We start from the raw sequence: 22,916 nt of genomic DNA, 5'->3' as shown, positions 1-22,916 counted from the left end.
CCAAATATATGGTAGCTAAATTTGCCGATGACACCAAGATAGCTAGGAAAGTAAGTTGTCAAGAGGAAGTAGAGCCGCAAAGGGATAAGACAGGTTAAGTGAGTAGGCAAAAATTTGGCAGATGGAGTATAATGTGGGGATATGTGATCTTGTTGTCATGATATGGCAGGTAATATTTGCCAGCCCAAATCCACAAGGGAAACTTAGCCATGATATTGCAACAATTTTGCAATTAGTATTTATTACGAGAAGGTTTGTGCATTGAAGTCAGAAGTAATGAGTCCACTACCACCTTTAAGATTTTAAAGATTAAATTAAAACATTTATTAACAAAAGAAGAAAAAAAGCTTAAAACACACACAAGATACAGTTACACAGTTATAAAGGTTCCCAAAATTTCTTCCTAACAATACTCCCAACTACATGCCCCCTTTAAGACAGTAGTCCAAATGGATTCCAAATTTATAAAGCCATCCAGCAATTTTATCACAAGCACCCACTGGACAATAGAATTCCAAAGGCTTTTAACACAACTTCGGTTACTGGAACAGCAAACTTCTGCAGGGCAGCTGGAAGCTTTTTCCCCCCAAGTCTGTTTCACACAATTACCTTTCAAGATCTCAGACAGCCTCGCAGAGCCTTCCATCCTTCTTTAAATATATTTCTTCTTTTTGATCTGTGAATCCTATTGTTTCAACTTGCCTACAGAAGTTACTTCTCCAGAATATAAAAATCTTTTATGTTATCATTATGGCCAGTACTTTTGGGAAAAATAAACGTAATCATTTTGACTTACTTATCTTCCCAATTATAAACATCTTCCATGTTTCTTTGAAAATCAAACACTTCTCCACTTATCTAAAACTGCAAATTTCATTCACACTGTCTCTGCTAAGACTTCACCCTAGCTTCACTCATCTCCATTTCAAACACCTGTTTTACACCTCACTTTTTTAATAATTTAAACCTTGCAGCCTAATCATCTCTGGTTTAATTAAATTAGCCACACACACATAAGCCTGCTTTAAGATATCTGACAATAATATTAGGAAAAATGTGTTTCTTGGCATTGTCCACTTTGGCAGGAAGAATGGAAAACAGTAAATGGAGAGAGATTTCAGAACTCGGTGGTACTGAAGGATTTGGGAGTCCTGGTATATGGATGGCAAAATGTCAGTATGCAGGTGCAGCAAGTGAAAGGCAAATGGAATGTTGGTGTTTATTGCAAAGGGAATAGAATATAAAAGTTAGGAAGTTTTTGTACAGGACATTGGTGAGACAACATCTGGAATACTGTGTACAGGTTTGGTCTCTTTATTTGAAAAAGGTTATAATTATGTTAGAAGCAGTACAGAGAAGGCTCACATGACTCACTCCTGGGATGAAGGTCTTATCCTATGAAGAAAGATTGAACAGATTGGGTCCACACATAGAAGAATGAGAGGTGATCTTATTGAAACATACAAGATCCTGAAGGGTCTAGACAGGGTAGATACCAGGAGGATGTTTCCAATTGTTGTGGAGGCTAGAACTAGGGGACACAATTTAAGAAGAAGAGACTGAGATAAGGAGAATTTTTTTCTCTTATCGGGTCATTAGTATGAGGAATCCTCTTCCACAGAGAGCAGTGGAGGCTGGGTCATTGAATTTATTCAAGGCAGAGTAAAACAAGGGATTCAAGGGTTATGGGGGGCAGATAGAAAAGTGGAGTTGAGACCCCAACCAGATCAGCCATGATCTTATTGAATGGTGGAACAGGCTCGAAGGGCCAAATGACCTTTTCTTGTTTCTAAGTCCTATGTTCGTGGCACCTTTCATGACTGCAGGGTGTCCCAAAGTATTTTATGGACAAAGAAGTACTTTTGAAATATAGTCACTGTTGTAATGTAGGAAATGAATCAACCAATTTGTAGACAGCAAAGACCCAAAAACAGCAATGAGCTAATCTGTTTTTAGCCATGTTGGTTCAGAAGTAAATATTGGTCAGGATACTGGTGAGTAAGCTTCTTCAAACAGTGTCATTTTACCTCCCCCTGACAAGGCAGACAGGGCCTCAGTTTAGCATCTCATTCAAAAAGCAGCACCCCTGACAGTGCAAAACTCAAGTGTCAGCCTAAAGTTTGTACTGAAAACTCTTGCGTGCAACTTGAGCATAGACTTCTAACCAAGAGGCAAGAGTGCTACCACTCAGTCATGTCTGACACCATGGTCAGCTAGTTGGTTGATTTTGTCAGTGTGTCGGATTTATGCTCTTGGGGATGGTAATGCTTATGTTTCCCCCTAAAGTATCCTGTGACCCATTCTGATATCTGCTCTTTAGCAAATCTGTCAGGAACGAAAGGAATGGAATGTCCGCGAGTGACAATGTTTTTTGTTCCTGTAGACCATCTGACCCTGTAAGATTCTGTCAGTGTATATTCCTGCACTAAGTATTGATAATTTTATTCCAAAAAGTTCAGGTTCACAAATTAAACTAAGTAATGCATCCATCGAGTGACAGAAAGCTGCATTTACTGTAAGCTTTGAATTACTGAATGAATTCTTTGCATTACTGGAGAATTGTGAAATTGGGCAAAAATATTGTAATTATGTATGATTGCACAAGGATTGCAGTTACACAGCCACATTTCAGTGTTTAGATCGGCCACTAATATCTTATGCTTTTAAAAATAATGACTTAGCAGAATGTGCTGAATCAATGGGGGACTCAGTGCCAAGATATACACCACAAGCCGCCTCAATAGACACTATTCAGTATAGTTAAGGCACCTTCACATCTGTAGGTTTAAGGTTTGTCAGGCTTGCGGTTGATCTTCCATCCTTTTAATTGTTAAAGGAAATTTTGTCTTTAGGGCAGACATTTCTCCATCAGTGAACCTTTACTACAGTCGGACCTTGTTATAGTTATTTTTGGAAATGCCTCAGCTATTTCCTATTAGGCAGAAGGATGACCATGCAGGCTTGGGGCATTGGTCTAGGGACCACAATGGCTCCATGTCTTCCCCTTAACAAGCATTTCCCAAAATGCAGTCTATTTATTCATTTGATTTTTTCATAATGGCAAACATTCCACAGAAACACTGGCAAGCTCATTTATAAGTAAGTAAAATGAAAATAAGTGATCTCCAACCAGTTAAGCTACATAATTTACGAATATTTCTCCTGTGAAATGCAGAGATGTTAAAATGTGTAAGTGTTTGTTTCAACCATGGCAACCAATCATTTATGGTCAAAGAGACCAAGAACACAATGGATGAGTGTATCACCTATTTCCAAACTATAGACTCTCCTCTAGATTTGCCTTGTCCGCACCTTCATCATCTAAATGTCACCCAGTCGATCAAACTTTGATCATTCTTATTGATTAAAAGAAAGTGCACCAAACAGCAGCTAGCCAGAAGTTCAGTATTGGACATCAGAATCAGAGACCCTTCCAAAAGCCAAGAATCATGGATATCCAAAATAGGCTGCGGACAATGCTTTCCACTACAAAGGTTGTGGATCCAATGTGTACAAACAAAACCTGTCTGTTGTTATTTAATTTTTTTAAAAATCGTGAAACTGGTTAAGGTTAGAAATACCTGCGGTCTCCTCCATATAGACCACCCTTCAGTCTAGATCTTTGGATGCTGAACATAGAAACAGGAATAGTTGTTTGAGGCTGCCCTGCCATTCAGTTAGATTATGGATGATCTGTTCCTCAACTCCATTTACCTGCCTTTGATCCTTATCCCTCGATACCCTTACCTAACAAAAATCTCAGTCTCAAAACTGTCAATTGACCCAGCGCCTACAGCTTTTTGAAGAGACTGTTCTGGATTCCATTATCCTCTTTCATTCCTGAACACCTAGCTTTAATTTTAAGACTATGCATACATAAGTTATGCATCCTAAATTGGTAGTTAATTAACATTGCAAATATTATATCCACAAGGCTTACATTTAGTATCAATACATTGTTGAATATTTTTGCTTCATGTCAGTCATGTGATGAATTTTCTGCATTTCATCAATGGGTGAACTGCAGTTTAGTTTATGCCTCGATGGGCCTGTAGTAAACATTAGGATTGGCATTTAGGTCCAGGTACTGTTTGCAGAAAGATGGCTGATACACTATTTTAAAGGCATGAACGCATTATATCATGTAACGCATATGTATTAGTGCGAACCTGAAGGTGGAATCTAGCCTACACCTTTAAGACCATAATGTCTTAATTGCCATAAAAAGGCACACCTGAGGTTATTACAGGTTAAGTTCTCAGGTGTAAATGTAGGTAATTAGAGAGCCATATTTATTTTTGTTAACAGCTGCTTGTTCAAAGTTAGAACCAGCAAGAAGTGATTGTCTTTCTTTTCCACACCTTTCAAGTCTTTGATAAATTTGCATTTGTAGCAAAATGCAATACCTGAGGTGTACCAGAAGCATTTCAAAAGTCATATATACCAGGTGAGCTTGCGCAACAAGATAAGGTGGTAAATAATGGTAGGAGGATTTTACATGACGAAACTTTCATTGTAATCAATCATATATTTTAAAGTGCCAATGTTCTGCTTCTCTCATCCTACCTAAGAGTGAAGATGGTTTCCAGCTGGTTACTGCAACAAATGCTGAAACTCTGACAAGTTACTCCATGTCACAATGGTGCAATACAAAATGGAGACCATACCAGTGCCGGTGTATTTCAGTGTGATGGATAGCATAACATGACATGATACTTAGTGATTCTGAAAATATAAGCCTCACAGATATATTTGTAATGGTGCCATTTTGCATGTTTTTTGTGTTGATCGTTAAGCAGGAAAAGACCATTCCTTCAATCTGAGGTTTTATGACTTTAAGTTTGAGGCTCTCTACCTCTGTTCTGTCCCAATATGGCCCATTTTCTAGCTTGGCATGGGGCATCATAACTGAGCTCCAACCCCAACACTGAGCAGTAGCCAAATATACACATGCAGAAATCAAGGCACTTTAGGTAATAGAAAAAGAAAATGCTGGAAAAGCTCAGCAGGTCTGGCAGCATCTGTGGAGAGAGAAACAGAGTTAACGTTTTGAGTCCAAATGACTCTTCTTCAAAGCTGAACAAGAGTCATATGGACTCGAAACATTACCTCTGTTTCTCTGTCCACAGTTGCTGCCAGACCTGCTGAGGTTTCCATTATTTTCTGTTTTTATTTCAGATTTCCAGCATCTGCAGTATTTTGCTTTCAGCATCTTAGGTAAAACAAGGTTAGAAGTTGGGAAGATAATTGAATCACGGCAGCAAGGCAGAGGAGGAGAGATAAGGCAGATGGAAGTTGGAGAAGGCAAAGAGAAGGCTGAGGAGAGGGATAAGGGCACTGGAGTTACAGTGAAGGGGAGAGAAGGGGGGGAAGAAGGAAGTGAGTGAGGATAGGGATAGGGTAGAGTGAGGAGAGGAGAGGAAATGGCAATTTGTGAGTCAATAGTGAAGGGGAGGGGGGGGGGTGTAGTGCCAGTGTTGCTTGTAGGACTAATATGACTGCCACCTCAGTGGGTGGGGAGGTGAGGAATGGGGTTTTGTGAATCAGTGGTGAGATACAGGGAATTTGTCAGTGAGTACAGAGGACCCATTCAGCACAGGGGAGTAGAGTTATCCAGAATGTGTGTGCTGTGGCATTGCTTCATTTGCTGGTGGGGAGGGTGGGGTGTATAGGTGGTGCAAGAAGGAATGGAGGCTACTGGTTGCAATATTCATGTATAGGTTGTCGATATGACGTCTCTTTTCAGCACACACTTACATTTCAGCTTCTCTGCATGAGAGTGGGTCCTGCCTGTCGGTCAGGCAGTTCTCAACTCATTGCAATTTCTATTCCTGCATGGGGTCTTCGATGGAAATTCTGTTTCCTAATTAATAGTTACAACTAGTTCAAGCCAAGGTCCTCTGTGGTGAGAATTCACTGCCCCATCTTTTTCCAGATGTGTTAGGTTGTAGCATACCTCAACAGCCACTTCAACTAACCATTTCATTGAGTTTGTAGGTCGGACTTCCTTACTTTTTTTTTAAGTTTTCCTTATATGAGAACCTGTTCTTCCTAAACTTCCTTTTTTCAGAGCTTTCCAATGATGATACATGTATTTTTGGTGAACATATCTCTTCCTGCCCTCATCTCCTGAGTGGCGATTCATGCTTGGGCACAAATTGATGGGCATGAGGAGGCTGCTGGTATCTCACATAGATTGGCATTATCCTTAAGTGGGCTTGCACAAAGTTGGCAGAGTGTTTGATTGAGGGTTCAGTGCTGCAGCCAAGTCCATTGATGTTCCCCTCTAACACCCATTCACATGTCAGCTGTGGTTCAGTTGGTTCTGGGTTCAAGTCACACTCTGTGGCTTGAACGCAAAAATTAAAGCTGATGTTCCAGTGCCATACTGAAGGAGTGCTGTCGTTTGGATGAAGCATTAAATCAATGCCCCATCGATCTGAATGGGTGGATGTAAAAGATCCCATGGCACTATTTCAAAGAAGAGCTGGAGAGCTCTCCCCAGTGCCCTGGCCAATATTTATCCCTCAAACAGCATCACAAAAACAGATTATCAGGTTATTATCTCATTGCTATTTGTGGGAGCTTGCTGTGCGCAAATTGGTTGCCATGGGTAGGATTTTTCACTTGGCATGTGGGCGTGTGCCCAACACGTTTGAGCATGAAATAGCGCGCGATGATGTCAGGCAAGTGCCCTGATGTCATCGTGCACACGCACGATATTCCGATTGGCAGGTGCACGCAAGAGTCAGCAGCGCGCCCGCCAACAGTGAAGAGGTCTATTAAGGCCTTTAATGTAGCAATTGATGGCGATTTTTCACTGCCCGTCCGACGTTAAGGTTGGCGGCCAGTCGAATCGGCCAGGCGGCCTTTGCCTTTTTGAGGAAACCTCATCCAAGGGCGCAGTGAGGCTTCTGATATTATTTTTTAAAAAGATTAAAATGTTTGGACCGAATTCTCAGCATCCATGTGCTGAGATGACTCGTTCTGATGCGTGGACATTTCTTCCGGATTTTAAATTGCATTTTTATTGGTTTTGAATTCGTCAGCTCTCTTGCGCGCTCCACCACACCGACGCTGACTTCAGAGCTCACTCTCCTCCGGCCGCGCTGAGCCTTTCATGTTGCTGGCTGTCAGTTGGCCAGCCAACGTGAAATCGTGGCCAGGGGCCGATCGTAGTCAGCGGTCCATCCCCCAGCTACTGCCCGCCCACCTGAAAATTCCACCCCATGTTTCCAATGGCTACACTTCAAAAGTACTTCAATGGCTGTAAAGCACTTTGAGGCGTCCTGTGGCTGTGAAAGGCACTATATAAATGCAAGTCCTTCTTTAATTAGGGGTTATTAGATAGCTGCTCGAGTCTTTGGAGCCCTTCCTTGCATGGATGATTCAGTACAATGCCAAACTGTACATTCATCCGCGGAGGCATGAACAGAGCTTTTGTTTCATCTTAATACCTCCAAGACAGTGCAGGATGCATGTTTACATCTCTGCTGCATCATTAAAAATTGTCATTTGCGTAGGGATAAAATAAACATGGGAAAAACGGAAGTAGAACAAAGCATTTACTGGAGTCCGGTGTTAAAAATAATGATGTCAAAGAGAGCTTCAACGTGGGCTAAAAGTCAGGGTGCAATGCTGGTGCCGAGAGCTTTTCCAAGAATACAACCAGACAGTGAAGCTCTGTTAGCAGCACAGCTTCAGTCAGGCAGACCTACATACATTGGTAAGCCGGCAAGTATGTACGGTAATCATCACACACACAGAAGCCCTTTCATTTCAGAGGAATGTTATGATTCTTGGATGGGAGAAAATAAATTGACCAGCCCCTCATCTTTCACCCTCCGCCCGGTCTGGTAGAATTGTAGCTGGAGAGATCGGAGAGGGCACCGTCCTGGGCAGAAAAGATGAATAACTCTATTTAAGTTCTGGCGCTCCGAAGGTGCTGCCTTGCATGTTAATGCAGGACAGGAGAAAGGAGAGGGATTCTCGGGATGTGATCGATGCAGCTGTGTGTCCCCCCCCCCCCCCCACCCCCCCCACATCTCGTTCTGGAGGCTTCTGTGCTTTGGCAGCTCCGCAGCTCACGCTGAGCCGATCCTGCAGAGGGGAGTCCGAGTGTGCGGGTTATGCTGTGAGGAGAGATGTTTGAACTTCAGTCACTTGTGTTCCCTCCCCTCTAATTGTCATGTTGATTTTCCTGTATTGTCTGCGGGACCTTTGGTGGGAAAGGCTAAGGCTGTTAATTCTCATCTACCCTTGTGATTGGGTTAAACGAGACCAGTAGCTGCAGAGGACATTCTGCTACCCCAAAGGCAAAAAAAAAAGCACTGGAGCGCTGAGTTTTAAGGTGTAACTGTAGCGTTTGGAATTAAGTTGGCCGGGAGAGAGGTATTCTTTTCAAGGAGGTCTTTGTTTTGGCGGATTTCCCAGCATTTGAAGAAGGAGCAGGATTCCAACAACTTCAGCGTATGAAAAAATGCTGCTCGGTAAGTAAGAAAAGCAATGGGAACTTTAACACAGTGGATAGTGGAATCTTTTGCTTCTTTCTTGCAAGAGCATTGCTCAGCTTGTGGTTAGACGGACAGCAACACGGCAGAAAAGTCGCGCAGCCTTTTTCAGTGCTGAGCTGGATTTAATCTCAGTTTACTCACATGATAACGTGGGACCATCATATCTTTTGAATGAATTTCCGCAGAGCTCATTATACTGCACTTGTTATCTTAAGTGCTTGTTGTCAAAAAAAAAATATTCGGTCGGAGCTGAAACAGGCAACCACTTGCTAGGAATCTAATCCACTGCAACACACCAGCAAGCTGGCTGGTAGGATGGCTCCTTGTTGATCTGGTTAATAAGGCATAAAATGTTTGATAATCACTTAAAGCAGATATTCGCTTACCTCCAAGTGCTACTGTTTGACACATTAGTAGCTGAGGTTTTATTAACGTCTTTGTTCCAAGAGGAAAATTTCTGACTTAAAAGTGGGTTGTTGTCTGGTGGGCTATGAGAAATCTGTGATTGGACAATGTGACCTTATGTGTTGAAGTGTGCTGGCGTTAAGGTGAGCATGAGCCAGACAGCAGTCGTCATTATCTGTGCTATCATTTCAACCACATGTAATTAAAGGTGAACTTCACATATTTCTTTGACTCATGTAAGTTGTTGACCATGAAGCCTTTCAACCTTACAGAATGGAACACTGCAACATTCCATTAGTTATCACTAAACCACACGTTGGAGGAAAAATACTTTCCTTCAGGTACAGAGAACAGGAGGAAAAAATGCGTGATATTTCCTTTTTTTAACAAAAAAGTATGAAATCTATCTGACGTGGAGCGCACAGGGCTCATTTTCACCATTAAACAGCCTTTGATTAACATCCAACCGTGATGCCAGGCATGAGATAATAATCTCGAGTCATGTAGCTGCAAGCCATATAATGCCTTTTATTCAATAAGGTAGAATTACCTGAGTGTGACTACATGCTTTTTAAAATGTAATCACAAGGGGTGACTGCTTGGAAGTATTGCGTATGTCTTTCTCTTTCATGCCAGGAAGGCTGCCCAAGGTTGGAGGAAGGAGGAGGTGGAATTTGGATGGGGTGGGGGCGGTGTGGGGAGCTTAGCCCTGGACCTGGAATGAGCCCCTGTTCCTGCTGTCACCGTCCTGGGTACAAAATTTACTTCAAGCGGGTGCAGGGCTGCAAAGCAGTCCTGCCTAGTTGCCAACTGTGATTGGACATATTCCTGGAGGTTTCATCACACATCTTCAACCACCCCCTCCTCCTCACTCATGTCATTGGTCACTTGTCAAGTCCCTCCTCACAGTGGACCACCTTCCCATGCCAATTGTAAAGCGAACAGGCTTTTTTACCCATGGCAAGGGGGGCCCTCGCCAAGCAGGTAGCCCAGTAACTTTTACTGTGTGATCTGGTGTCAGGCAAGAGTAGGGGAGGGGGCGGGGGGGAGGGGTGGGGTGGTGGTGGTTGGTAAGGGGATGCTTTTGAGGTCTCTTGTGCCCATTGGAGGCACCCCTGCCCTTTAACCCTCCCCCTCCCCCAAAGCCTCTCTCACCCGGCCCGATTTAATGCTTGATTGCCAGTCAAGCAGCCTTTTTATCTCACCTCCAAGATTTTTATAACTGTAAATGACACTGGTTAGAGAAAATGAATACAATCACACACTTTCTTAATGTACCTGTGATGTATCCCTTGGCTTGGTCATAGCATTGTCCAGAGTTTAGAAGAATGAGAGGGGATCTCATTGCAATGCACAAAATTTTGATAGGGCTGGACAGACTGGATGCAGGGATGATGTTTCCTCTGACTGGGGGCTCTCGAACAATGGGTCACAGTCTCAGGATGTAGGATAGACCATTTAGGACTGAGATGAGGAGAAACTTCTTCATTCAGAGGGTGGTGAACCTGTGGAATCCTTTACCACAGAGGCTGTGGACGCCAAGTCACTGAATATATTTAAGAAGCAAATAGATAGATTTCTGGACTCTAAAGGCTTCAAGGGGAATGGGGAGAGAGTGCAAGAGTGTGGCATTGTAATAGAGGATCAGCCATGAATGGCGGAGCAGGTGCGAAGGGCCAGATGATCTTCTCCTGCCCCTACTTTCTATGTTTCTGTTTTAAAATTAATCTTCAGTTTCTCGAGACTCCAGGGCAATCCTAGAGGGTTGGCAACTCTATGTGCTGCAATGTCGAAGGTTCTATCCTTTGGGCTGTGTAAGCTGCCAGATATTTCATACTTCCTACCAATTTCGCAGTCAGTGGAAGACAGTGTCCTGTGGATCTGGTGCTGGTGCAAGAGGTAGGAACTCCACCTGTGCCAACTGTAAAACTATGTCCTCAACAGTTTGTTAATAAAACAGAAATGCTGAAAATACTCAGCAATCAGGCAGCACCTGTGGAGAGAAAAACAGCGTTAACGGGCTGAATTTTATGGGGCACCATATTCTCCACTCCCCAACCCCTACCAATGACTAAAAAGTCGATCACCAAAAACCCATTTTACACGCCCACAGCCACTTTACACTCGGTGGGCTGTTAATTGGTTCAGGGCGTGTCTTTCACACCCATCTGGGGAGGATGTCCTGTCTGAGGGAGCTGCTGGCCAATTGGATTAGCCAGAAGCTCTGCAGTTGCAACAGTGCCATATTCCAATGGTGGCCACTTCTGGGACTACAGGCAGTCTCCAAAAAAAGAGAAGTTTATGGAGGCTGGACTGCAGGACCTGGCAGGCAGACCCAAGAGAAGGGTTTGAGAGGTTGGGGCCTGGGGGGGTGGGGGGTGTTAAAAGTATGACCCTGGGGATGGGGGAGGGTTCTCCACAGGGCATAGGAGACCCCAAAAGAGGGTTCCCCTCCCTTGCCTGACACCTGCTCACCCAAAATATGTTGCCGGGCTAGTTGCTTGGCTCGAGCCTTCCCCTGCCATAGGTAAAATAGTGGCAGGTGTGAGGTGAGGCCCTTAAGAAGCCATTAATTGGCCACATAAGGACCTCAATAGCTCTAAGGACAGGAGAGCCACCCGACTTTTCCATTGCTACCCGTAAAATGGGAGCCAGATCAGGGTGGGCTGAAAGATGGTAGGCAGGATGTGCACTGCCTAGGAGCACCCCCACCTTCAAACATGCTGGCATTGATGAGTGGGGGTGGGGGGGTTAGGAAACCAGCCCAATGTTTCAGAAAGATCACAGAGCTGAATCCCTTTAAGCATATGGCTGAAGGACTACTAATAGCGTAAATTATTAGTGCGTAATTGACATGCATAGTCAAAGTATGCAAGGTAGTGTGAGGGGGAGTTCAGCGCTAGCCTGTATTGTTTTCTTTTCGTATGCACTCTATGCTGCTTGTCTTTGTGGCTGCAGCCCTGGGGTGACAAAGAATGCCACTGTTTTCTGGTGAGCTTGCTCAATTTGTGCTACTGCTGAAGCATTGGTAGTTCCAAAGGTCCTTGGTATTGTTTCTCTGGAAGTTGACATTTTGTTTGTCACTGCAAATCAAACAATAAAGATTAATGTAGTTCAACCATCAAAAAATAAGCTCCTCAAGGGCTTAAAAATCTAAAAGAATGATAGATTTTCCAAATCTTCCCCCTGCTCCCTCACCACCACTGCCTCCCCAACCCCCTCAACACTCCAGTCTCAACAAAAAAACTCCTCATTGGAGGCACAGTGTTCTCAAATTATCACAATGAGATTGACCTCAGAAGTTTCACCCAAGATCAAAATACCCAAATCAGTTTGTGTGGCAATGGCTCTAAGCCCATCTCTTGTCACAGCTACACATGGACTCACATGTCATCCCTGTTGTCTGAGTGGAATAGAAGCCCAGAGAGAATATTGGAAATGTTAGTATGAATGAATGTACTGGTGTTTTCATGGCTAGCTTTAGGAGTTCGGCCAGTATTTATAGCATTTTTGTTCAGGGGATTAAATGGATAGGGTAGAATCCACAGTGGGGCCAATTGTAAATGGCCGAATAATGTGCTCCAGGAGAGAGCTTGGTAGGCCAAATAACATTTTTTTTTTTTTCCATGTTCTTTTTCCTCTGTAGCTTGCTGCCAAATCTCAGCGAACAGAAAGTAAAGCTGTGGGAAAAATCTAAAAGAAGAGAATCAGTCTAGATGTTCACATTCAAATTTCCTCATTGCTGAATAAGACGGAGAGGAGCCTAACTAGAGATTGGAAAGATGGAAACCTTAGCCTTTCATACTAAAATTCTGGAAGCCTTATTTCAGGAAGGCATGTTAGGTCCTGTTCTTGGTAGGACCGATCTGTTTGCCAAGTTCTCCTGGTTGTTGTTCTTTAGAATCCCCACATCAAGGACAAACATAAGAAAGTGCAGCAGAATACAGTGGTAGAAGAGAAACATTGAAAGTTGCCTGGCACTTAATGAATGTTTACCTTTCATTTGCATTTCTGTAATTAATTTAAATGTAGATCTTTTCTGGCAATTCAGGGGAGGGATAAATGGGAAGGAAGAAGCCCTTTTATGTATTTTATGATTGTGACAGAGATTTTAAAAAAATCACCACATGACAAGGATAAAACAGGAAGGCTGGAAAAACAGATTTAAACTCTTTTTTCTCAATTGATTCATGAAGATTAACTGTAAAATTGACTCTTCCTTTGAGGCAGTTCAACTATTTGAAATCTGCTGATCAAGCAGATTATCCCAATAAGCATTCAGTATTGTTATGCTCTAAAATAAATTAATCTTGCACAATGTCAGTCCAGAAAAATTAGTAACCCATTAAATTCAGATTTTCAGCATTCATGGCTTTTCTTTTCATCCCCATTTATCATGGAGTCTAGTGCCGAATAAGGTTGAATTTCTCAATTTTGGTTTCAGATCAAGAAGTCCAGAATATTTTTTTAAAATAAAATATGTGTAATAGCTGTTAGAGGGAAATGGCTTCTCTCCTCCCCAAGAAGATAATGTGTGCGCTTCAGACTGTGCAAATAGGTGAGACCTTCAACATACACTTGTTATGTTTAGTGTAAATGTGTGTCATTCTTCACAAGCCTGTGCGATGGTGTGATGCAATTTTACAGGAATGAACAGTGAAGTGGCACATGTTTGGTAGAAGTCCATTGTGGAAAGCACGTAGTTTCCTTTCTTTGCATATGTATATATATATTAAAAAAAATCCAAGATCAGATTTCTCCCCCTGGCTTGCGAGGGTTAATGCACAAAGTAATCTTTTGAGATTGCCCATGCCTGCCGAGTCACTAATGTATCCTTTGTGCAATATATCAGCAGTGTCAGGTGTTTACAGCTGAGATTCTGTGATATTACGTGACACAGAGACATAAAATAAAGACAGCAGCAGGTACTGGAAAGAAGTTGTGTTCTTGTGGTATCTACAGCATAGTGTTCTCCTCTCAATGTCCAGCAACCCAGCGATTAACTGTTACGGACGCATTTATTATACAGTTCATACTGGCCTGGCTGTGCTAAGCTAGGCTAATGACACATGCGTATTGTCTGGTGGTGTTTTTTTTCTACAGGGGTTTGTGTTAGGACTGGAAGTGGTATTATCATTATACTCACATCGCTAGCATAACTCCACAGCAGTGACAGTATTGGACGTCTCAAACCAAATGCCTCCCCCTAACCTAGTCGATGCTGTAAAAAGTTCAAAACATACCAGGATCATAGCGGAAACCATTACATCTACGGTTTTACTCTTCTGCATAAAGCTTTATGAAAGCAGAGGTGAGAGATGAATAATAGAGGCTAAAATACACAGGCAAACAAAAGAACAGTGTGATTAAAAACAAAACTATATCAAAATTTCAATAAATTTACCATATATTGACTAATTGTCACAGCTGATTGCTAAATTTTATGTCTGTTGTTTCTCTACTGTGAATTGAGTTCATTAGGCACTGAATCAATCTAAATTCACTCAATGTTAATAGGACTATAGAGTGAAGTAAGATATAGAGAGTGTGATTAGAATAATGTATTCTGGTGTCAGTTCGATAAAGTGAGTGTTGTTGCATTCAACTTTGGCAGCTGCTTGGCTGGAGCACAAATTTTCTCTAGGACAGATGGATTTTACTGAGAAATTAAAATTGATTTGAAATCTTCATTTTTTTCCCCCTGTGCATAGCCTTTGGTTCCATGACATCATAGGAAAGAATAACTCTTAAATATAATGGCTATATGTAATAACGGGCAGAATATTTTATCCTTTGGGGGTGGGAAAGAAGAGTTGGGACTGTCTCCAGGTGCCAAACCTGCCCACGGAGGGGTTTGGGGTGGGGGGGGGGGGGGGGTGGTGTTGGTGGTGGTAACAGTCACTCATTGTGATTGGCACCCCTTTGATTGGCCTGGAGACACGCTCACCGTTGGTGACGGGCTCTCGAAGCTGGAGGTACACAAACATATGAATTAGGAGCAGCAATAGGCCATTTAGCCCCTCGAGCCTGCTTCATCATTCAATAAGATCATGGCTGATTTGATTGTGGCCTCAACTCCACATTCCTGTCTACCCCAGATATCCTTTAACTCCCTTGTTAGTCAAGAATGTACCTACCTTTATCTGAAAAATATTCAATGTCCCTTCCTCCACTGCTCTCCAGGGAAGAAAGTTCCAAAGACTCATGAGCCCCTGAGAGAGAATATTCCTCCTCATCTCTGTCTAAAATTTTTCTGAACACCAGTAGATACAGGCCCAGCCTGTGCAACTTTTTCTCAAAAGATAACCCCCACCCTATCCCACAATATCAATTGAGTGAACTTTCTCTGAACTGCTTCTAATGCATTTATATCCTTTCTTAATTGAGGAGACCAAAACTGTACACAGTCCTCCAGATGTAGTCTCATTAACACCCTGTACAACTGCAGCAAAATTCCTATTTTTATACTCCAGTCTTCTTGCAATAAACAACAAAATTTCATTTGCCTTCCTAATCACTTGCTGTACCTACATACTAACGTTTTGTGATAAAGTACCAGGAACACCCAGATCCCTCGGTACCTCAGATTTCTGCAATCTTTCTCCGCCTAAATAATATGCTACTTTTCTATTTTTTCCTGCCAAAGTGGACAAGTTCACATTTTCCCAGATTATACTCCATCTGCCAATTTTTTGCCCACTCTCTTATATCCCCCTTTGCAGACTCCTTTTTTTCTCCCAGAGGTCTCCCACTTGGAAAGGAACGGCAGGTTACAGTAGAGGTTAAGCGAAGGGTGTTTCAAAATGGAGGGGCCCTCTCTCCAACATTTTTCAACAAATTTAACAAAGGGTCTTGCAGAAGGCCACCACAAGCTCTACAAGGTGGCTTGTAGTTGCTATAATAAAATAAAAGCAAAATACTGTGGATGCTGGAAATCTGAAATAAAAACAGAAGATGCTGGAAAAACTCAGCAGGTCTGGCAGCATCTGTGGAGAGAGAAACAGAGTTAACATTTCGAGTCCGTGTGACTCTTCTTCAGAGCTTGTGGCTGCTCCTGTGTCCAAGCTGAGAGGCAGGGCCTCTAGGCCTGCATGGAGTACACCCCCTCTGCCCACCCCCCCCCACCTCCCCTTCACCAATCCCAGGCCTGCTGCCAGGAGGCTGCCTCTAAGCACATAAACTAGCTCCTCCACCTCTGGGGATCTGGAGGCTAAATGGAAAATCCCAGTTGGCCTCCTTTAATTGGTGTCAATAGGCTCTTATCTGTGCCCCATCCCAACTCCACAAATGTGGTTTGGAGGCAGGGTAGAGTCACGAAACCAGCATGTCGGCTGGCAGGGTCATTTTTAGCACCTGCCCGCCTCCAATCCCAGCTATGGCACAGATTGAAAATCCAACCCAAAGTGTTATTATCATTGTCTTGTTTTTATGATAAATATGAGTTTAACAAACAGAAGGTGCACTTTGGTCATCAAAAGGGAGAAGGGGTTCAAATTGGTCCCTGTTGCACCCATTTTCTGGGCCCAAAACGGGGGTTAAAATGACCGATTTTACAGGGCTATGTCGTGGGCTATCCCACAAGGGTGCCTGAAATACATCTGATGCCATATTGGCCTCATTCCTTTTAGGCATCCTGGGAAGTTGCCTTAAACAGGTGCAAAATTAAATTATTGCAGAGGCTGTAAACCTGAAATAAAAACATTTTTTTTTTCCTATACTTTAAATAGGTGGCATTTCCGAGCACGGGCTTTCATGTCTGCTGAAGGGTTCCTCAACAAAATTCATCAGTGCTGAGCAAAGAGATTCACGGTGTTAGACTGAAAGCTTGTCATAGAACATAATCTGATCAGGAATTCCATGTTAGTAGGCATCAGCTCCGTGTAAGTGTATTCTGGGGAAAATTAGGAAAATGTAATGCAGTTTACAATTGGATCCAGCTTGCTAACCACTTCTCTTAAGCTACTTTACTGACAAACAAGGTCATTTTTATTGACCAACCTTTTTTGAACCAACATCAAATAAACAGTGCAACAATTACATTATAATGTGCTCTTTTAAATTAAATATACCAATTTTTTTTTTTTTTGCTGCAGTGTAACCAAAATCCATGGCTGTGTATGTTTTCATCTTGTTTTCTGAAATGTCAAAAATAATGGGACAGATATTAATTCGGAGTGTCAGTAATTTTACCACCAACAATGTGTTTGTCATATTCTGATATATATTTAATGCAACAAGATAATTACAACTTTCAAATTTAAAAATACCAATTAATCTAATTATTTGAGAGCACATTTATTATCTTAAATGCAGTAGCGATATTTCAAGCTGATGAAATATCATAAATGATACCATCGGCTTGGCCATATTTAGAATAATGTCACTGACCAACAAAACACTGTCCAATCACAGCGGCTATTGTGCTGTCTATGAAGGAACAGGAAATGCAAGCAGAGGACACCTAAGAGATGATTGTACCCTCAATGAATGAACCGCCAGACCTTACGAGCAAAACCGTGTATTTAGAAGTATGTGATCGCTAGGGAGGTTAATAAATAAATCAATAAACCAACTGAAAGTTGATTGGGTTGGAAATGCTCGCCAGTGACACGAGCTACCTGGCCTATGGCTGTTAGTCACAGCTGTCATCATCTTTTTGATTGCAAAGTATTTTTGGGCATCGGGAGGATACCACAATGGGATTAGCCAAAGTATCAAGTATAGGTGAATTGCCGCAAGAACTGGGGGACTATGATGGAAGTTCAACATTTCATTTGTCTCTCCAAGTGCAGAAAAGCAGTTGGACACATAACTAAAAATGGTTTTTCAAGAGTCTTGAATGTGACAAATTGGCCATCTAGGTATCATCAGTCAATTAAATGGCATCTAAGGGTTTCCACTCTTTTAGTAAGCAATTGGCATGCAATTCCCAGCAAACAATTCTCCTCACGACTGTCAAATTCTTGAAGTAAAAACATAAGTAATTCACTTTTAGCCTGTTTTATTTGTGTGTGATGACTAATTTCACACTGGCCGCATCTCCTCACCATGCAACGCTATGCCAAGCAGGACTAGCTAGGTTGGTGGACTGATGTAGTTTGGTAAATATTAAACATTTCATTGCTAAAGCGGTGATCTCCATGTTTTGATATCTCTAGAGTTGTTTTGGCAGCATGAGCCATCCAAAATGGATAAACCCTGTATTGACCCACATACTGCATAAACTTGCCATTCAGCTGGGCTCTATTATTGATATTAGCAAGATCTAGACTTATAATAGAGCAGGTGGAGCTGTATCAGTCTCCAGCAAGGATGAAGACAAGGAACGAGTAAAATATTGCAAATGCTGGAAATCTGAAATAAAAACAAAAAATGCAGGAAATACTCAGCAGGTGAGGCAGCATCTGTGAAGAGAGAAACAGAGGTAACGTTTCAGAGTTGACTATGATGACAAAGAAGTTTGTTACAACTTCATTACATGAGACTTTAGTTAAGGCAATTTCTCATGCCAATGTGACCTTCAACAATATTGTCACATTTCATATGGTCCTTTTTCCATTCAGCTATTATACTGTAGGACACCTAATGACTGCAAACCAATGCACTCTCACCTCTTTCTGTCACATATAAATGCACTAAGCTGTCATCCCATGTAAGCAATACCAGTGAATAAAACTAAACACATAGGATTAAATGCAAAATTATCATTGAAATCGAAACAGTGTTCCTATGCATTCATATGTTTTATCTCATGCGATTCTAGTACTTCTGTTCACAAAACATCAGTGTGCCTAACTATAACTCTCATGATCAGTGCTGTTCTAGAAGTCTTTAGAAACTTTGGGAATGTGAGAGCCATTGATTTCCCTCGCAAAGACCATTTGCGCTTAGAGCCCAAATTATGGCCAAAATCTTCAGGTTTTATTTATGTTTTGATTGTGTTTTTGCATTTGATTATTATTTCTTACATAATCTGCTTAATTGTATGATACCAGGATCATTCATTATTACATAAATAAACAGGTTAAGTGAATGTGACTTACAATTAATTGTCTCTTTATCTGAAATCATCACACGTGTTTGTTATGACCATCAACAATGTTTTCTAAGAGATATCAGAAACTAATTAATTAAACATGCATGTTTAGTTTTAAGTAAGGAGCAAATTGCAGTTCATGTAACTAATTGCATCCAATTTAGTAGGGTGCATTCATAATGGGAATGAAAGCAATACTCCTGTCCCATTTACACTGCTTCAGGTGCAAGTCTTTTGGGAACTATTCCAGATCCAATTGAAACTGTAGCCTGCTAACCACTGCAAGTCAAGACAATCTACTCCACAACATGGGTCTTCATCTCTATGTAGGTACATGTGATCCAAAGTGGTTTGGGAATTGGAACCTCCTGAGTTTACAAATGGAAATACAGATAGGGAAGTCGAGGCTCAAGCAATGAAGCATTGTGCAATTAAGTGAAAGATACTGTATATTCCATAAACATATCAATGTTTTCAGGTGCAACAGTGTCCATTTTAATTCATTTACAAATGCAATGTTGCATCAACAAGTTACAGGTTAATTTACATTAGATACTGCTATAAATTGATTAATTTTACTTAATTATCTTACTTGCATACACGTCTCATTTATACGCCATCATATTGTCTTACTGTAGTATGAGCTCGCACGCTGCAGTAATATTATCTGTTGCCGTATCCCTCATAATTGTGTTGTTTATGCAGATAGTTCATGTCAGGTCAGTGTATTTATTGACTTCATCCTGTTATCTGTAAAATTTAACACCTGTCTACCTGTTGTCTGTGCTTCACTCTGAAAGGCTTTATATTCATTGAATTTGTGTAATTCTCTGAAAATTATTCAATTGGCCAATATTTTCTGCTTTGCTTGAATTTTGTCACTTCATTTTTGAATCTGAGCATTAAGAACGAGTACGTCCCTTGAGTCAAATAATCTGACTCTGTGCTCCCAGCAAGGAGTGTGAAATGGAAACTCAGGTGATTTTCCACCCATGGGGTTGTTCGGAGCACACATGTCTGAATTTCCAGTATGCACTCCTGATAGGTGAGGCTCCCTATTAAGTGTGAAATTGGAAAATCATTCTTTTGACTTCCTTATCATCCTTTCCTCACCTTGTTAAAGACAAGTTAGTTTGGGCACCCACAGTAGATGCACAGAGGTACAATTCACTGGGAGTTAAGGTGAGTAATCTTCTTGGACTGTTTTGTCCAGTGGCGCAAATGGCGACTTCGAATTGACTTAATTAAGTGGCTTTTTCTTTTGAAAATAAAAGTTTTTAGAGTCGAGGGTAGATTTTAGGCAGAAAATGGGATGTTGTTAATGCTCTTGCCCTGCATTGATGGAGGCTGCTTCAGCTCAGCATAAGCAGAATAGAGCGCAGTTAACAAGCTGTCCTGGTGAATTTCTGCATGCAGGCTGACCTTTTTCAAACCTTCAGTTTCTTCTGATCAGTTTCTCTGCAGTCCAGCCTGCCCGGAATTCACAGAATTACATTTTGGCGTGTATGTTATCCATACCCCTTGACAATGATGAGACTGTTTTTAGCAGTAATTCTGACATGTTGCCCACAGAGGTACATGTCAGAAATCCAGATATGTGTTACGTGTGCTTTTTTGATTCTTAAAATTGTACCCAGATTTTCAGTGTGTGTTCCTAATGGGGGAACAAAGTCAGAAAGTTATGCTTTATACACCCTTAATTGAAATTTAAAAATTAGATACTGCAGCATTATGGCTATTTGATGGTATAGCTAATTAGCTTGTCCCACAGCATGTGAGAAATGAGGTGAAAATCCTTGGCATGATGCATTCCTCAGCAAAAACCAAGAGCTGTTTTTGTGCCCACACAACTGCTGCTGATCATCACACTGCCACTGCTGCTAGGTCTGGATCTCATGCAGCCTTGTTCTCATCCATATCAAAGGGCATCTTGCTAAAGGAGCTCCTCAGCTCTGCAAAAGTCTACAAAAGTCACCCTGTTGTGGAAGCTGGAGAAGATGTTTGGGTGGAAGTTCAGGAGAAATGCTGAAATAGACTAATAAACAAAGAAAGTGACAGATTTTGCGAGATCAAGTGCAAATTAAAATTTGGCTTTCAACACTTAATATAATGTCTATCATACAGTAATCAAGAATGCGTTCCAGAACTAGCCGCGCCCCTAGCCTAGCTGTTCCAATACAGCTACAAAACTGGCACCTATCCGGCTATGTGGTAAATTGCCCAGGTATGTCCTGTCCACATAAAGCAGGACAATTCCAACCCGGCCAATTACCGCCCCATCAGTCTACTCTCGATCGTCAGAAAAGTGATGGAAGATGTTGCCGTCAGTGCTATCTAGTGACAATTACTCAGCAATAATTTGCTCACTGATGCTTAGTTTGGGTTCAGCTAGGGCCACTCAGCTCCTGACCTCATTACAGTCTTGGTCCAAACATGGACAAAAGAGCTAAACTCAAGAGGCAAGGAGAGAGTGCCCTTGACAGCAAGGCAGCATTTGGCTGAATGTGGCATCAAGGAGCCCTAGCAAAACTGGAGTCAATGGGAATCAGGGAGGAAACTTTCCACCGGTTGGGGTCATACCTAGCACAAAGGAAGATGGTTGTGATTGTTGGATGTCAATCACCTCAGTCCTAGGACATCACTGCAGGAGTTCCTCAGGTTAGTGTCCTAGGCCCAACCATCTTCAGCTGTTTCATCAATGACCTTCCCTCCATCCGAAGGTCAGAAGTGGGGATGTTCGCTGATGATTGCACAACGCTCAGCACCATTCGCGACTCATCAGATACTGAAGCAGCCCATGTCCAAATGCAGCAAGACCTGGACAATATTCAGGCTTGGGTTGCTAAGTGGCAAGTAACATTCGGGCTACACAAGGAACAGGCAATGACCATCTTCAACAAGGAAGAATCTAACCATCTCCTGTTGACATTCAATGGCATTACCATTGCTGAATCCGCCACTGTCAACATCCTGGGAGCTATCATTGACCAGAAGCTGAACTGGACCAGCCATGTAAGTACTGTGGCTACAAGAGCAGGTCAGAGGTTGGAAATTTTGTGGATAGCAGCTCACCTCCTGACTCCCAAAGTCTGCCCACCACCTACAAGGCACAAATCAGGAGTGATATGGAATATTCCCCACTTGCCTAGATGAGTGCAGCTGCAACAACTGTCAAGAAGCTCAAAATCATTCAGGACAAAGCAGCCCTCTTGATTGGCACCCCATCCACCACTTTCAACATTCAGTCCCTCCACCGCTGACACACAGCGGCAGCAGTGTGTACCATCTGCAAGATGCACGGCAGGAACTAACACAAGGCTCCTTTGACAGCACCTTTCAAAACCGCGACCTCTACCATTTAGATGGACAAGGGCAGCGGACACATGGGAACACCACCACCTGGAAGCTTCCATCCAAGCCACACATCATCCTGACTTGGAAATATATCGCCGTTCCTTCACTGTCTCTGGGTCAAAATCCTGGAACTCCCTCCCTAACATCACCATGCGTGTCCCTACAACAGATGGACTGCAGCAGTTCAAGAAGACATCTCATCACCATCTTCTCAAGGGAAATTAGGGATGGGCAACAAATGCTGGCCTAGCCAGTGATAACCACATCCTCTGAACAAGTAATTTTAAAAAGGCAGAGCTGCAAAAATTTGACATTACTGATAAATCCAGTGTAGAATCTGGGAATATAACTAAGAATAATGCTGGGTATTTCCTAATATCTTCATGCTAGTTGGAAGCATATGCAGTAGTCCCAATTTTGTTAAGATACATGACCAAGGTATTATTTCTACCAGATATGAGTTGTGAGAGCAGTGGTAAATCAATCAACCAGTCCCAAAGCAATATGATTAAATTTACCAAAGTCCAGTACAAGCTATCAAGAATTCTGTGCTTCAAATGTGTACCAAGTAAAATGAAGAAAAAGCTCACTGAGATGAGAAAGTAAAG

At 42.1% G+C, this 22,916-nt stretch overlaps 1 protein-coding gene across 1 annotated transcript in view; it reads left to right on the top strand.

The window, feature by feature from the left end:
• Nucleotides 1–8,319: 8,319 nt before the first annotated feature.
• The window catches only part of znf385c (zinc finger protein 385C), a 232,985-nt gene continuing 218,388 nt past the window's right edge, over nucleotides 8,320–22,916 (top strand). Inside the window, exon 1 of the mRNA XM_041217487.1 lies at nucleotides 8,320–8,489. Coding sequence (XP_041073421.1) covers nucleotides 8,480–8,489 — 10 coding nt within the window. The 5' untranslated portion in view covers nucleotides 8,320–8,479. The remainder of the gene's footprint in view (nucleotides 8,490–22,916) is intronic.

The sequence above is a fragment of the Carcharodon carcharias genome, chromosome 23, assembly GCF_017639515.1.
Source record: "Carcharodon carcharias isolate sCarCar2 chromosome 23, sCarCar2.pri, whole genome shotgun sequence".
Classification (NCBI taxonomy): Eukaryota; Metazoa; Chordata; class Chondrichthyes; order Lamniformes; family Lamnidae; genus Carcharodon; species Carcharodon carcharias.
This window is presented reverse-complemented; position numbering and strand designations above follow the sequence as displayed.